Below are 18,005 nucleotides of genomic sequence, written 5' to 3'. Positions count from 1 at the left end.
TAAAAACTTTCAGTAATTTTTCATTAGAAAAATAATTTAATAAATATCAATTTATTCTTTTTACATTTTCAGTAAAAAATTTATTGTACTTTTGGAAAATTTCTTCAAAAGATAAATTAGTATAGTTTTGGAAAAAGTAAATTATTAACTATCTTATGTTGAAAAAAAAGAGAAATTAGTGTAATTTTGTAAAAAAATATTTAAAAGGGAAATAATTTATTCAATAATAATTTAAAAATAATTTTCAATAATTTTTCAAAACTACACAAATGTAATAAAAATTTCAACCAAAAGTAAGAAAATTTTAGTTTCATAATTAAATTTTATAATATGATGTCCATTTATATTTTATTTAAAAACATAGAATGATATAGCAAATTTGTTGATAAAATTAAAAACTTAACAATACTATTAGTTTTAAATTTAATTAGGAATGTCACAATGCTTCTTCTTGGGGTGCAACTTGGGTGGGTTGGGTTGGGTTGAGGGTTAACCCAAGCCCAACCTTAAGTCTTAAACCTCGAGCTCAGTGTCAACCCAACTCAAGGTTGAGCCCAAGTTTACCAACCTAGGCCCAACCTAAGCTTAACTCAACATCTCAACCTGGACTTGGGCTTGGGCATGTCGAGATTTGTAGCCCAATTTAGAATAGGTTAATTGATAAATAAGTAGATATATATATCATAAAAATGTTGGTAGGACTCAGATTAGGTTAAATTGGGCTTAGGCTACCCAAGGTCTCAACCCATGCCCAACTTGAGTTTAGGTTAAGCTTGAGTATTTTGGTCCAAGCCAAACTTGAAGTTCCAAAAATGAAGCCCAATCAGTACAAAAAGCTTTAGTTGAGTCTGGTCATACTCGAGTTGGGGCCACCAAAGTTGTGCTCTTAGCTCCTTTTGCCTCAAATTCTTTTAACAAAGCTCGTGCATCGCATGGGTCCTCGATAGTATACACAAACACACATGAGTTCCTTAGTTTTTTTGCTACTCTTCCAGCACAATAAATGACAAGTAAGCTTTTATCATATTTCTATTAAATATTTTATATTGTGTAAGTATCCATGCTAGTTTCCTAAATGCACACTTAAATCTATAACAAATGGCTTAAAAGCATATTAAATTGTAAAATTATTCATAATGTAGGCATAAATCCAATAAAATAATTCGTGGAGTTCAGATTAATTCCTAGAATCTCTCTCCTAAGATATATCTTCTAATCCATAAGTAATGTATCATGTTACCCCACTCCCCACTCAATTCCTAAATTCTCTCCCCAATCTATCATCTCCCTCTCATTTAAAATATTCATACTAATTAATAAATAGTTAAATACAGTTAACATTTAATTTCACCCATATCCAATAAGTATTAAATAGTGTTTTTACCAAAAGTTAATAAACACAGTTAGTAAATTATCAAAATTAAATCTTCTTATTAGTATGGTTAGTAAATCACCAAAAAATAATAAATATAGTTATTAATTAACAACATTTTATAGAAATTGAAAACTCTTTAACTAATTTCTATAAAATTGATAATTATATTTAACAATTATAAAAAAATATAAAATTTTAGTTATTGTTATTATTATAGTTAATAACCGAATGCATAAAATATTATAATGTTGGAAAATGAAATTATTAAGTAATTTATATTGTAAAATAAAAGATAATTTAGTGTAATTTTTTAGTAAACTACCGAATAAAAATAAATGTTTAATAACAATTTAAAATAATTTTCAATAGATCTCCATAATTACATAAGTGTAATAAAATTTTCAATTTTTTTCTTAAAACTACATTTTCGAAAAATAACATTTTGGAAATTAAAAGATATAAAATTTTTGAAATTTTATTTAAAATTTATTAAATAAAAATTGAAAATTATTGGAATATTTTGGAAATTTTAGAAAAAATTAATACATTTGATATATTTTAGAAAACTATTGAAAAAATTATGTAACTTTCATTGTAAATTATTAAAGATAGATGAGTATGGGAAAGGGAAAACTGTAATTTGAACCAATACTTACACAAATTATTAAGATAAATTAGTATAATATTGGAAAAGGAAATTATTGATTAGTTTATATTATAAAATATAAGATAAATTAGTGTAATTTTGTAAGTAAATCATTTAAAAGGAAAATAAATTATTTAATACCAATTTAAAAATAAATTTGAATGAGATTTATAATTACACAAATGTAATAAATTTTCATAAAATTACATTTTTGAAAATTAAAGACAATTTAGTGTACTTTTAGAAATTACCATGTGTGTGATACTCAAAATATCCTTTTGATCATTTTTGTCATAAAATTAAATATTGGGTTAACAGAGAATAGGTGCCTTGCCTTGAACCTATCGACACTGGGGTTGGGGTGGAGAAAATATGAGGATTCTCCATCCTTGACGAGGAGTGGGTGCTTTGCCCTAACCTACCTAACACTGAGAATGGGACAGGGATGGGGTGCCTCGCGCCATTGCCATTTCTATATAATTGTTAATTATTAGTGAAATTAATAAAAATATTAGCTTTTGTAATTATTTTACTTATTTAAAGCCAATCAAAATTTCATTTAACAATAATGAAAATCATATTAGTTACTAAAATTACTACAAATTATTAATAAAATTAAATTTATTAAAAAATATTTGTTCATATTAAATTAACAATAATTATTTTCTATAAATCAACATTAAATGAATAATACAATTATTAAAATTTTAAATATTAACAATAACATTAAATACTTTTAGTTAATTAACAACAAATTTTGATTATTAATTTATCACACACACATATATATTAAAACAAAGCGGTCAAGAAATTTTCTCCTTTATTTGAATTTTTTATTTTTTTATACCATGCCATTTTTGAAACAATCAATGGGATGCACTTTCCCAATAACCTAAATAATTTCTTCTCCTAAAATTTATCCTAAACTACCTCTGCCACTTTCTCTAGAAACAATCAATGAGATGCACTTTCCCAATAACCTAAATAATCTCTTCTCCTAAACTACCTCCGCCACTTTCTCTAGAATTATTTCTAATTCCTATTTATCTTCTAAATTACTTCTAATTCCTATTTATCTCCAAAATTATCTCTAATTTAGTAGAGAGTTTCTCTCCTAAATTACCTCACATTCCTATTTATCCTCTCCCCTACTTTTTATCTATATCTATCTAAATAAAGTTTGGATTAAAAAATTTAAGAATTATTTAAATATTCTAACAAAATTATATAATAACTTTATAATATTTATTAAAAACACAAAAAAATAATTTTATATTCTTACAAAATATATCGTGAAATTATGTACTAACAATTTAAATTATGTTTTTTGGATCATCAATTTAAATGTTTTTCAAATATTTAATAATAAGTAATAGCTTTAAATAAATAAAATTCAAATAACAAAAAATTTTAAAGGTTTTATAGATTATTTTAATATTTAAACAACTAGATTTTAAATATTTAAAATAACAAAATTATTTAATAAATTTATTTTTTTTAAGTAGAAAATAAGTATAACATAATATCGAAATTAATAATAATTTAATATATTACAAAATTAATAATGAAATTATGTAATAATAGTATAAATTATGATTTTATGGATAAATAAATTCAATAATAATTAATATTTTACATATTATTTAAGTATTTAAATAAATGGGTATTTTAAATAACAAAATATTTAACATAACTAGATTTTAAATAGATAAAATAGAGAAATTATGTAATAAATTTAAAAAAAATCTGAAAAGTAGAAAATAATTATAACATAATATAAAATTAATAATAATTTAATATTTTTACATAACATTGTAAATAACTAATTTCACTTATATCAAGTAATAATTGAAGAAAATAAAATTCAAAAAAAATATTTATTAATAAAAATTTTAAACTTTTAATTTATATTTATTATATAATTATATATACTAAAATTAATATTTATTGTATTTTAGTAATTATTTTTTGGTTTTTGTGATAAATGTATTTTCAATAATTATGTATAAATTTATTTTATTTTGTTATTTAACAGAAAACTTTCACTAATTATTGGAGATTAAACTACTATTATTTAAAATTTTAAATTTAATTTATTGTACTTATTGTATTTTTGTTATAACTTATTGATTAATATTTATTAGAGATTAAACTATTATTCAAGATTATACTGTTTTTGTTATAACTCATCAACCTTTCATTAAGGAGTGTTTGTTTTGCCATTAGGCCCATGATTTTTTATTCTAAAAATACACATAACACTTTTTTGTGTACATAAAACAAAATAAACCAAATATAGGTAATAGAATGGTTGTCCGTGTCTTATAAAGGGTAAACATGGTATTTTCATTTTTATTTTCTTTTGATTAAATTTATTTAAATGAACATTAGGGTCAATACTATCATTTTCCGCTGTCATCTAATAAAAGATTGATTAAATCCATTACAAATTATAAGTGGTGTTTTAGTAAAATTTTAACTATAGTGTAAATTTTAATAAACCCATAAAACTATAAGGAATATTTTAGTAAATAACACTTTCTATTATTTAGCTTTCACTTAATAAACCTTGTGCATTTGCATGGGTCCCTGCTAGTTCTGTATATAGCAAGGATTTTTACTAAAAAAATTAATAAAGTTTGATGTTTTGACAAAATCAGATACGACTAGAAACAAATGGTTAAACCAGTAAGCGGGAAGAAAAATATATTTCGAAATGGTAAAAATTATATATTCTATATAGAATATAGTAATATATAGAATGATAGTAAGTTCTATGTAGTATATATTCTATATAGATTTTAGAATAGATTTTTTTGATAACTATATTGAATATATTGTAAAGATAATATATATGCATCTGGAAATAGATAAGATCTAAATACAAAAAAAAGAAGAAATAGATAAGAATGTTGATTGACGGTACCTTTTGTATTTTCTATTTTGACATTTAAGCTTCTGGTACGTACACTGGATGCAGTGAGCCAAGCCCAATCCAACCGAGCCCGAATGACGGAATGAGCCCAATCTCACCTTGTAGCAGTGAGCCTGAACTGAACTCGGCTTCCAAAACACCACTGGACACAAAAGTACACCGTTTGCATCCGATGACACGAAGGAGGCGTATTATGGCTAATCTCGCGACCACGGTAGTCCAATTTTGTAATTTCTGTTGCCGGTCCGGTCCACAAAATGGTCCATCCAGGGCCGTGTCGACCTAGAGTCTAACACCAAACGAGATATCTTCAGGGTCGTTTTCGTAATTTTATGAACAATCAGAGGGTTCTTGGTAACTTTCCAACGGCTTGATCTTGATCCGACACCGATTGCGAATACTCTCCGAAACTCAAAATCCAAGCCAAAAAGAAAGTCCTGAGACGAGATCGGCACAATCCATTACTCTCTCTCTCTCTCTCCCTCCTCTATGTCGATGTAGAGTCTATCTTTCCTCAGTCGAATGGCGTGCCGAATTAACTCACCGATACGAACTCCTCTTAATTCGCCATGTTTTCCGGCGGTGCATTCCCGCCAAAATGCATGTGTATACAATAATAACATTCTCCTTCACTCTCCTTCCACTTTCCATTCACCAAAGGTAGAAGTAGAACTTTCTCTGCAACTCATTTTTTTTCCTTATTAATTAAGTTCTAAATATCTGTGCTTGTCGATACCTTTTTATTTTACTTTATAAATTATAAATGTAGTGACCCCAATTTTCTCCATCTCTCTATGGGCTTTTGCAAAACTTTCTGTTGCCATCGCCACAGGTTTCTTGCTCTAACAGAAGGAGAGGTGCCCTTCTTGTCGTGAAATCTCAGACGGCGACGGAAAAGAGACCGGTTTCTGACGATAGAATGCTGGTTTGATCATAAACATCATTTGTTTCTGATACGTAAAATCAATCTTCTTTCTCTTTCTATTTCCTTTACATCTTTTAATCGGATGTACAGGTCTTTGTTCCGCCGCACCCGTTGATAAAGCACTGGATTTCAGTCCTCAGAAATGAACAGACTCCTTGCCCCATCTTCAGTATGTAACTTTTGAGTTCGGGCTATAAATTTCTTCTTAATTGTATATTTATAGTATAACTAATTAATTACTTAATTTTATATCTAGCGTTTTAGTGTGTAGGACCTAATATTTCCAGTGAAGAACTAATAATTTCAAGGATGAAAGTCGAAATCTTACCTCTTATTTTTTGTCTTTTATGAACTTGGCTGTTCAAGAACATTTAATTGTGGACTGCTTATTTGATGGCTTATGCTGTTGCGGAGAACACGCTGGGATCTATTGTTTATCATACATACTTCACTTCTTATAACTGTAAAACGGACCCAAAAAGAAAATAGAGAATATAAATACTGTAAGACCTGTCTATACAAGTGACACTGATGCTAAGAACTTACCTATTTTTTATGATCCCTCTGTTCTTCTTTTAGATTTTGATTCAACATATGAGCATGAGTTGTTCTTAGTTTCAATGTGGATTCTGTTGTTGTAGAGAATGCTATGGGAGAGCTGGGGAGGTTACTTATATATGAAGCATCAAGAGATTGGTTGGTGAGGTCTTTTTTGCATTTGGTGCATACTATTGCATATTGAGTACTGTTAATTCCTGTATTGTGTTAATTTTTGCATCAAATAGTAGTTCACAATAGTGTAGATGCATGTTATAATGCAAAATGTATGCATTAATTTCACACCCATATTATCTAAGCTTAACCAAACAGTATTGTCTAGTCACTCTAGTGTGTAGAAAAATATTTATGGTTGTAGTGCTTATATGGAGAGGAAAAACCGAAAAACAGGGACAGAACAGGAAGAAAGATCTCCAGAAGAAAGTCCGAAATTTAACCTTAAGACTGCCACACACATACACACACAGAGGTTCTCTATAGAGCCGCTGGATGCTAGAAAGTAACAACATCTTCCCTTTTGCAAATTCTGTAATCTGTACACATTACACTTATTATGTGCCTTCTCCAAAGTACAATTCAGAGAAATGGAAATATTTACTCAAGGTGCCTCTTGATACATTGCACATAGTGGCAAAATTGGAGCTACTTGAATTGATTCCCCATTTGAAGTATAGCTGCACATGGACAAATTTTGGTGGTAAATGCCTATTGCAGACATGGTTCTGTGTTGGCTTTCACTCTAACAGTGTTACATGTACTCTATATGAAGATTTGATCATTGAAAATGTATATCAAATTTGATACATATTGCAGTAGAAACTTATGTGCTTAGCTTGTACACATGTTTTCATTCCCATCACTCTTCCACATTTATGTACTAACAGTTCCACTTGCGATTATCTGGTATGGTTTCTGGCAGCCTACTGTCACTGGAGAGATTCAGTCGCCAATGGGTGTTGCTTCTGTTGAATTTATTGATCCAAGGGAGCCTGTGACGGTTAGTGTTCAATAGTATTCTCTTTTTCTTGTTGTTGGTGTCTACTAGCCTTTCTTTTCTATTGTTAAAATATGTGTTCTATTGATTCTGTGTTCATATGTGTGTTCTATTAATTTTCTAGAGTATGGTTTAGATTTTCCAGAATATGTAAAATTCATTACATGTATGTATTCTGTTATATGTATTGAATAATTTTGATTTGGTTTTATAGCTTTCTTTGATTTGCTTATGAAAGTGAACTTTATGATTATTTCATTTGCTTTTTCTATTTTTTTGATTGTATGGAGTTCTTATATTGGACTACCGAGTGAGACATGATTCTTTTTTTACTCAGATTGTTCCCATACTAAGAGCTGGCCTTGCTCTTGTGGAGCATGCATCGTCAGTCCTGCCAGCAACAAAGACCTATCATCTAGGTAAGAAAATTTTCATATATAGATATGGAAGGGGTGGCAATTTTTATTTGTTAAGCATTATGACATCCATTAATCTTCTATGATGAAATTGTTATAGTCATAGTGTTGTTGCTCAGGCTGATATAAGCATTGGATCAAGATTTTTTAACAGGTTGTTATTACTGGAGTCAAGTCTGGAATTTGATACCTCTGAATTATGATTAGATCTTACTGGGAGAAATACTTATTTTTATGTGGTCTGGTTAGACTATCATATCACCATTGACTAGAGCAAAGCTTTAGATAAAAGTGGGCTTATAATGGTCCTATACTGTTGTAAAATAAGAGTAAACAGAGGAAGAAGAAGAATTTGTTGTATTATTCATCAATCTCGTATGTATATATACAAGTTACAAATTCTATGTTAGGAAAGAGGACTAATCAAATTCCTACAAATCAGTCCTACAATCAAGGTAAATCATATCTCCCTAGTATTTACTTCCTATTTTAATTATACAGTCTGTAACATCATATCTCCCTAGTATTTACTTCCTATTTTAATTATACAGTCTGTAACATCTTCCTATTTTAATTATACAGTCTGTAACACTCCCCCTCAAGCTGGAGCATAGATATTAATCATGCCCAGCTTGTTACAAAGATAATCAACCCTAACCCCATTAAGAGCCTTCGTGAAGATATCTCCCAGTTGTTCTCCTGTTTTCACATAACCTGTGGAAATCAAACCTTGTTGAATCTTTTCACGAACGAAATGACAATCAATCTCGATATGCTTAGTTCGTTCATGAAGAGCAGCTTGGTTATCACACCACGACTTGGTTGGTACTGAAGTTTTAAGACCTACTTCAGTCAGAAGCTGATATATCCACATTATTTCACACATAGACTTGGCCATAGCTCTATATTCCGATTCTGCACTCGAACGTGAGACAACATTCTGCTTCTTGCTTTTCCATGAAACTAGATTCCCTCCAACAAATACACAATAGCCTGAAGTAGACCTTCGATCTTCCTTGGATCCTGCCCAGTCAGCATCTGAAAAACATTGAATTCTAGTATGACCATGATTGCCATACAAAATTCCTCACCCAGGTGCTCCTTTTAAGTAGCACAAAATTTGTTCTACAGTTGTCCAGTGATTAACTGTTGGAGAGGACATGTACTGACTCGCCACACTAACTGAATATGCAATATCTGGACGAGTTACAGTAAGATAATTCAAATAACTCACCATCTTTTGTGAGCTGCAAGTTAGGAACCATTGGAGTGCTACATGGCTTAGCTCCCAACTTTCCCGTCTCAGACAACAAGTCAAGTACATATTTCCTTTGAGATAAGAATATTCCCTTCTTGCTTCTTGTTACCTCAACACCCAAGAAGTATTTCAACATTCCCAAATCTTTGGTATGAAACCGAGTGTGGAGAAAGGATTTAAGGGATGAAATCCCTGTAGTATCACTCCCTGTAATGACAATATCATCCATATACACAACTAACAAAATGATGCCGGCAACATAGTGCTTGAAGAAAACAGAATGATCAGACTTACTTTTCTTCATACCAAAATTCTCGACTGCCTGACTAAACTTTCCAAACCAGGCGCGAGAACTCTGCTTCAACCCGTACAAAGACTTATGAAGATAGCAAACTTTCCCATACTCCCCCTGAGCAACAAAGCCAGGCGGTTGCTCCACATAAACTTCCTCTTGAAGATCCCCATGAAGAAAAGCATTCTTGATGTCTAACTGATGAAGGGGCCAATTATAAGTAGCTGCCATAGAAATAAACAACCTGACAGAAGTAAGTTTAGCAACAGGAGAAAATGTATCAGAATAATCCACTCCATAAGTCTGAGCATATCCTTTAGCAACAAGACGGGCTTTCCATCGGGCAATGGACCCATCAGGATTGACTTTAACTGTAAACACCCATTTACATCCAATAGCCTTCTTATTTGCAGGTAAATTTACCAAGGTCCAAGTACCATTGTCCTCAAAGCATTCATCTCCTCAATCATAGCATTACACCATCCAGGGTGAGAAAGGGCTTCTTTAACAGTCTTAGGAACAGAGATAGAATCAAGAGATGCAATAAAAGAACAAGAAGAGGACGACAAATGATTATAAGACACAAATGAAGATACTGGATAAGTACACTTACGCTTACCTTTACGAAGAGCAATAGGAAGATCATCATTAGAGATTGGTTCTGATGACGAAGGAACATGATCAGTTGAGACTAGATCTGCCGACGAAGGAGCTGGTGCAGGACATGGATCCGGAGGGGTTGGTCGCCGAGAATAAACCTGTACTATAGGTGGCTTAGACCTGGCAGGAGCAGATTCAATAGGATGTGAACCGGATGATGTGACAATATAGATTAACAAATCATCATCCTCCCCCTGACTTGAATGAGGAGTAGATGGAAAGAAAGGTGTATCTTCTAGGAAATTAACATCACCTGACACAAGATATCTGTGAAGAGTAGGACAATAACATCTATACCCTTTTTGAACACGAGAATACCCAAGAAAAACACACTTCAAAGATTTTGGATCTAGTTTGGTAACCTGAGGACGAACATCCCGAACAAAGCATGTACACCCAAATACCCTAGGCTCAATAGGAAATAGTGTTTTATTTGGAAACAGAACATGATAAGGAGTCTTACCTTGAAGGATAGATGAAGACATACGGTTAATCAAAAAACATGCTGTGGAAACTACATCAGCCCAGAAAGGTTTAGGAACCTTCATTTGAAATAACAAAGCTCTTGCAGTTTCAAGAAGGTGTTTATTTTTCCGTTCAGCAACCCCATTTTGAGATGGTATATCTACACAAGAAGTTTGATGAAGAATGCCATGCTGAAGCATGTAAGTTTGAAAGGATTCTGACAAGTACTCCTTAGCATTATCACTTCTCAATATTTGTACAGAAACATTAAATTGAGTTTTAACTTCAGCACAAAAAGCAGAAAAAATCAAAAAACACCTCAGAACGATTTTTCATTAAATATACCCATGTCATACGAGAGTAATCATCAACAAAAGTAACAAAATACTTAAACCCAGTTTTGGACTCAACTGGACACGAACCCCAAACATCTGAATGGACTAATTCAAAAGGAGCACTAGCTCGTTTATTGACTCTAGGACTCGAACTAAGACGATGGTGTTTAGCAAACTGACAAGACTCACAATTTAATGACGACAAACTTTGAAATTGAGGACAAATTTGCTTTAACACATGGAGAGAGGGGTGGCCCAACCAACAATGTGCTTCAAAAGGGGTTACAACTCCAGAACAGGCTATGGATCTTGGAACTTGTGTATCAAGGATGTAGAGACCTCCAGACTCATGTCCCTTACCAATAATCTTCTTTGTCGTAAGATCCTGAAATAAACAATAATCAGGAAAAAATGAGACACATCAATTAAGGGTACGAGTGAGTTTGCTAACAGAAATTAAATTAAATGATAACTGAGGTAAACTAAGAACAGATGACAAAGGAAGTGATGGTGTTGGACTAATTATGCCAGACCCAATAACACAAGATGTTGACCCATCTGCTAAAGTAACGGGAGAGGTAGATTTATGTGACTGAAAGGTAGAAAACAGACTTGAATTACTTGTCATATGATTTGTAGCTCCAGAATCAATGACCCATTTTGAAGAGGAGGAAACAAGACATGTATTGGGTTTACCTGACTCGACGATGGCAGTAACAGGAGTAGATTGAGGTTTCAATGATTCTTGGTACTGAGCAAATTTGGCATATTCATCTGTAGATATCATAACAGACTTCTCAGAAGTATCTGTGGTGGATGCAATATGGGCTAACTGAGTTTTCTTATTCTGCAACTTCCTGCAATCCCACTTCATATGCCCTGGCTTATGACAGTAATGACACACTATCTCTCCTAACTCCTGTCCACGAGTATTAGTATTCCTGTCATAGTTACTTGACCTACCACTACCACTCCTGTATTGTTGGCTTCCTGATTCAGATGTATTATTGCGGCTGACAAGGGCACTACTAGGCTGAACAGGTGGAGAACATTTTGTACGAAGGACCCTACTGAAAGCATCTTGTAGAGAAGAGATCTCTGAACTGGAAAGTCTGAGATTTAGCAGTCTCAAATTCAGAAGGTAGGCCAGCTAAAAAACTCATAACAGCCATCTTTTTTCGCTAAGCTTGTTGAACAGTCACATCAGTACTAAACGGAAGCAACATATTAAGTTCTTCATATGTTTTCTTGAAATCCATGAAATAGCTTGTAAGAGATCTATTGCCTTTGTCCGCCCTGTAAAAGGCTTTGCACACATCATAAATGCGGGAAATATTCCCCTTTCCGGAGTACAAGAACTCTAGATAGTTCATTAATTCTTTTTCAAATCCACAGTGAGTGACTAAACCAACCACCTCACTTTCAATGGAGTTGCGTATCTGCAAGAACAAACGGGCATCCTCCCTCAACCAAGACTTTCTTGAGTCATCATTAGGAGGGTCATCAGTCAAATGGTTATCCATAGCAATACTCAACAAATATAGTTGAACAGTTTTACTCCAATCCAGATAATTAGAGCCATTAAGTTTATGCTCTGTTATTTTTGACATCACTAGAACAACATCCGACATAACTACTGATTTCTTGTCTGCCATAATCTCAAAATTCAAATAAACAGAATATTTTGAACACTGAAAATCAACAGAGCACACCTGTTGAAAACACCGGAATGGATAAGCATGTAACAAAGCACAAATATGTGCTATACAAGACGAGGCGAGCCAAAAGACAACGACCGAAAAAATTTTCCAGCGACAGATGCGCCTCCTCGTGCCGGCGCTTGTGACTGTGGCAGAATCTTCAGGCGGTGCGTGAGACACGCGCAGGGCTGCTGACTGCTGGACTTTGCAGAAACTAGATGCTCTGACTGCTCCAAGGAGGTGACCCGAAACACCCAGAAATTTTCCTCTACCTACTGTTTACTTAAAAAAAAAAAACAAAAGGGCAGGCAGAGACTAGATGCTCTGATACCTTGTAAAATAAGAGTAAACAGAGGAAGAAGAAGAATTTGTTGTATTATTCATCAATCTCGTATGTATATATACAAGTTACAAATTCTATGTTAGGAAAGAATATATTAGGAAAGAAGACTAATCAAATTCCTACAAATCAGTCATACAATCAAGGTAAATCATATCTCCCTAGTATTTACTTCCTATTTTAATTATACAGTCTATAACATCATATCTCCCTAGTATTTACTTCCTATTTTAATTATACAGTCTGTAACATCTTCCTATTTTAATTATACAGTCTGTAACAACTGTCAATCTGCTTGTGGCTCTTTTGCTTTCAGCCCTCTTTATGATGCTTGTATTTGCTTCTGGTTCTTCCTCTCTTTGTTAGAGCAGGAAGGAATCTTGTAGTTTTAAACTGATGATTATTTTAGTTGTACCATTTAAACCATGATTTTCTTCCCTCACCTCCACAAAATGGTATTATTTTTATTATTTATTTATTTTTTTTAGGGGGGGGGGGAGGGGCTTAGTAAACTACCCCTAAACCAAGAATATGCACACATCTGATCTGGATACTCTATCTAATGTAGGTACATGCAATGCTTTCTCTTACAAAATTACATGTTTATCATAGATCAGGAGAAGAGAGAAAAAAGATTGCATATGCTTTAGAGAAGCTGACCCCTGTATAGTTGACCCCTATATAGGTATATGCAATGCTTTCTCTTACAAGAATACATGTCTATCATATATCAGGAGAAGAGAGAAAAAATATTGCTTATACTTTAGAGAAGCTGACCCCTATATAGTTGGGACAAAGCTTGGGATGATGCATTTTCATAAAAAAACTTATTTAATTGGTTAGATCTACTAGTTCATAATGTGTTTCCTCTTTTTTCATTTGCAAATTTAGGCATTAGCAGAAATGAAGAAACACTTCAGCCATCTATATATCTGAACAAGTAAGAGACTTTTCCTTGTTTATTGGTCCATTGATTGCCTATGGCTATTTGTAATGGTCTTTTATCACTGTTTTTTCCCACTGAAATGACATGCTTTTTCTTGCTTCCACACATTATGGAATAAATCTTGTAGGTTGCCTGACAAAATTCCTGAAGGATCTCGTGTTCTTGTTGTAGATCCAATGCTGGCAACAGGTATATATATTTTCTGAATGATATTTATCTAGCTTACCTCCTTTTTTTGCTGTTTGTTATCCGAGTATAGTGGCTTTTTTTGTATGAATTTTTGATGTGCAATTGCTGTTTATATAAGAAAAATAGATATATCTTGTCTCATGACTCTGCCATCTGCTTCATACTGCTGATATGGTGCTACTGAATCATGTTTTTTGTAATTCAAGACAATTAACGAGCCTCTTTCCTTCCCAGCTAAAAAGCATATGATAATTGCACTTATTTTTTGTGTTTGGGGTGTCATTGTAATATGCAATGGAAGAATGGAGGCAGATGGAGTTGGCGTTCAATTCCCAATTTCCAATAATGTAAGCTAAAATATGGTCAAATTCAGCCATTTTATTTGTTGATGGTCACCTTTTTTATAAAATTGTTGAGGATGGGCAAGATGTAACAGACATATCCCATGGACCCTCAAACATATCTTCAGGGAAGTGGAAAGATTACCAAAGGATATAAATGCTGATTTCAGGTGGATCAGGAGTGCTGCAAATGGGTTAGCAGATACATTAGCCAAACAAGGGGCTGAAAGGCAGCAGCATCTATATTGGGCCTCTTTGTAACTTTGGTTGTAGTTCTTGGGGATGACATTTGGGTCATCAGACTGTACTTAATCCCACATATTTTTAATTAATGAATCAATCTTTATTGCTAATAAAAAAATGTTGAGCTTGTGCAAGCTTTCTAGCTTTATTTGCATTATTGATACATCACTAATATTAATATTGTCATGCTTATATGGTCTGTTTTTTGACAAGGGCATTTCTGCTCTCTTGTTAATAGCCTGTTAACAGATCTGTATAGGCTGTTTATAGATTGGTGTACATGTTATAGACACTGTTTTCTTTTGAATAGTAATTTCAAAAAGGAGAGAAAAACATTGTCATTGCTTATATAGGCCCTTGCATTTAATTCTAACAACTGAAACTGTAGTCAAAAGAATATGACTAAATTGCTTTTTCCTATGTCTTGTGGAAATGAATTAAGGTGGCACAATAGTTGCAGCAATTGACTTGTTGAAGGAGCGAGGAGTGGACAACAAGCAAATAAAAGTGGTAAATAATTTTTCTTGGCTATTTTATCTTTTTAACTATACACATGGCCAAAATGCAAGTTCTTGTTTATTTCTGCAAGATTAAGTATTATAGGTCCTAAATCCTTGTTTGCAAACTGAAGCAGCTATGCCACAATACCAGTCATCGACACATTTGAAGAGGACACTGAGGACCTTTTTTCCCTTTTTGGAAAACAATTTTGAAAGCTCAACACAAATTGGGGAAATTGTTCTAGCTTTTTTTTTTTTTTTTTCTTAGGCCCCACTTTTGTGCCTGGCAGGCAAAGATTTCTATTAGTTGATCAGATGACATCCAAACAGGCACTTTATAGTTCACCTTCTCTTTTAAACCTAGAAAAATTAGTCTATTGCTTCATAATCTAGGGATAAATCATGCATCATTGGAAGCACTCGTGGTGTGCTGAAATTCAAACCTTTTCAGGTTCAGCACGAGGTTTAAATTATCATTGCTGGTATGCTATCTAATGTAACCGGCAATAGCAATGTTGTAAGACTTGGATGGGACATAAGAACCCGAAAGCTTGCTGGGTCACGGGTTGATCATGAGTCATATAAATAACATAGATAATAAATTTTGTGATTTATATCACGTGTGTAAGGTGGCCAGATGGTTAAGTTAGCTGCTTTTTGATACAACAGCCCAGGGTTCAAGTCTTATTCAAATCTTCCTATTGGCATTTTGAAGTTTGTAACGATTTAGTGACCCAGGCAGCTGACCAGTTTTCAACAACTCTTGGTCTATTTGACCGGTTTTCTAGAAATATGGGAAAAACTGGAACGGCCTCTGGTTCCTAGGCTTCTTACATGGGTCAATAGAAATCACATTATGCTACAAATTATAGTCCTCAATAAAATTGCAACTGCATTGTCAAGCTACCTTAAGATTTAAATACTACATTTTTCTGAAACCTTTGTTCTCAAATAAATTATACTGAATGTATTGTATTTAAATATTTAATAACAAAATAAAGTTTATAATCTGGTCAATATATAAATAAAATGAAGGTTATAACCAACTGCTAAAGTGGCTGTTATTATGGTGACAAACTCCAATTCAATAGTTGGGTCCACTCACCATTTTCATGATTGAAAATTTTAAGTCGGTCTTCATAAACAAAAGCACATAAAGAGAAAGAACAAATTAAGTGAAAATTCTTTCTGCAGTCTTGCTGTTAGCCTGTTAATCTAATTTGGTTGTCTATATCTTTACTTTGTTCTATTTTCCTAGATCTATATGCCCGATTAAATCTTGTATGTTGCAGATATCTGCTGTAGCTGCTCCCCCAGCTCTTCAGAAGCTAAGTGAGAAATTCCCCGGGTAGAGTGATGTCTATTTGGATATTATATAAAATTAGCAACTTCCTGTTGTACAGATTATAAAATGGTTGGTTTTGGATTTTTCAGGCTTCATGTGTATACTGGCATAATTGACCCCACTGTGAATGATAAGGGGTAGGTCCTGCTGCTTTGCTTACCAGAATCAGATTGGGTGCATGAGCACAATGCACTACCTCTACGTGTTTAGTCTGTCTTTCATTTTGTACTGATGGATTGTGCATTTTCAGGTTCATAATCCCTGGATTAGGGGATGCAGGAGATCGTAGCTTTGGTACATGAATGCAAGTATTCTCTGCTCTGGTGATTTGTCCTACTTTTCAGTTATCACAGTTTTGACATTTTGAATGACTCATGGTGTGATGACCTTGTATTTTTTTTTTAATTAGATGCTTAAGCTTCCATTTATGCGTTTTTTTTTTCAATTAGATGCTTAATTTGCTATTTATGTTACTAGTAGAGCTTCATTAGCCTACACGCTTTATAGATTTACCCAGAAAGCATGTTCACTGTGATATTGTACAAATACTGGGTTCACAAGTAACAAGAGAAAATGCCACACAAGCATCCGGGCTTCTTTTTCTAATTACAATTAGAAGCCCGTCTGCATGGTTCTGCAATTAGTGATGTTTGATCCAATCTTCTAATTGCCTGATTCTATGTTTGTTTGGTTAAAATTCTGCTCCCAAAAATCACTATTTGAAGATCTAACTCCAGAAAATCAATTCCTAAGAGTGATTTTTTGGTCCCAAAGAGTTAGAATGAGCGAGTGGCTTTACAGCTTCTTCCAGATTGGCTATTACTTAATATCTCCCTTCTAGATGTTCCTGGCGTTTCAGGTAGTATGAGCTCCCTTCCCGACGGTTTGTAAATCTTCTCATAAGTTCTAAACTTGATTGAAGTTGAAGTGCCTAAAAAGAGAACCACCGCCACCGCCACCGCCACAGCCTCCAGTATCGGTGCCACCACCACCATCACCACCTATACCGGTGCAAGCAACATCAGCAGTAGCAGCTAAAGTTGCACCAGCGCCCACCATGAAGACCATGCCACCGTCTTTGACGCTACCACTCCCAGTACCCCCACTACGTTCGTTTCGAGGGTAAGAATGCTGCCCAAGTTTGCTCTCTCTTCTTTGCTCTGCTACGGATACAAAAGAACAAAATCAACGATCCAGCTACCAAGACAATGCAACCATAGGCTATTAACCCGATAAAAGCCACCCAACTCGCCATTACTTCAATCTCACTCGCGTGCTACTACACAGATTAAAACCAAATTTCTCACCGCTAGTTGGTATCTTCTTCTTTAGAGCTATACTGATAACATCATCTCTAATGTCAATACTGTGAAACATCAAGGAGATATTTTTATTCAGTTTTTTATTGACTTTTTTAAATTCCTCGGATGGTTCTTAAAATTTTTTAGAAATTTTCGAGAGAGCAACGAGGAACAAGGGATGACAGTGTGCTTTCCACGGAAACTAGTTGTTCGGTCCGTCTTCACTTTGAAATCAGTTAAA

The 18,005-nt window shown here is 33.3% G+C and overlaps 1 protein-coding gene across 1 annotated transcript; it reads left to right on the top strand.

The window, feature by feature from the left end:
- The first annotated feature begins 5,334 nt into the window (after positions 1-5,334).
- Positions 5,335-17,009, top strand: UPP (uracil phosphoribosyltransferase). Its single transcript, XM_088970210.1, has 12 exons — positions 5,335-5,616; positions 5,789-5,881; positions 5,972-6,050; positions 6,523-6,581; positions 7,359-7,436; positions 7,771-7,852; positions 13,791-13,839; positions 13,973-14,034; positions 15,061-15,128; positions 16,411-16,466; positions 16,553-16,600; positions 16,714-17,009. Exons 1-12 carry the CDS (start codon positions 5,479-5,481, stop codon positions 16,763-16,765), a joined length of 864 nt encoding a protein of 287 aa, XP_088826336.1. The 5' UTR covers positions 5,335-5,478; the 3' UTR covers positions 16,766-17,009.
- The last annotated feature ends 996 nt before the right edge of the window (positions 17,010-18,005 follow it).

This window comes from Nelumbo lutea, chromosome 2 (assembly GCF_056320005.1).
Source record: "Nelumbo lutea isolate HS-2025 chromosome 2, American lotus-T2T, whole genome shotgun sequence".
NCBI classification, from domain to species: domain Eukaryota; kingdom Viridiplantae; phylum Streptophyta; class Magnoliopsida; order Proteales; family Nelumbonaceae; genus Nelumbo; species Nelumbo lutea.
This window is presented reverse-complemented; position numbering and strand designations above follow the sequence as displayed.

Coding starts and splice junctions, on each gene's coding strand:
- UPP (XM_088970210.1), top strand. CDS start 5,479: ATGGCGTGCCGAATTAACTCACCGATACGAACTCCTCTTAATTCGCCA. Junction 7,853..13,790: donor AACAAAGACCTATCATCTAG/GTAAGAAAATTT, acceptor TTGCAAATTTAG/GCATTAGCAGAAATGAAGAA. Junction 14,035..15,060: donor AGATCCAATGCTGGCAACAG/GTATATATATTT, acceptor AAATGAATTAAG/GTGGCACAATAGTTGCAGCA.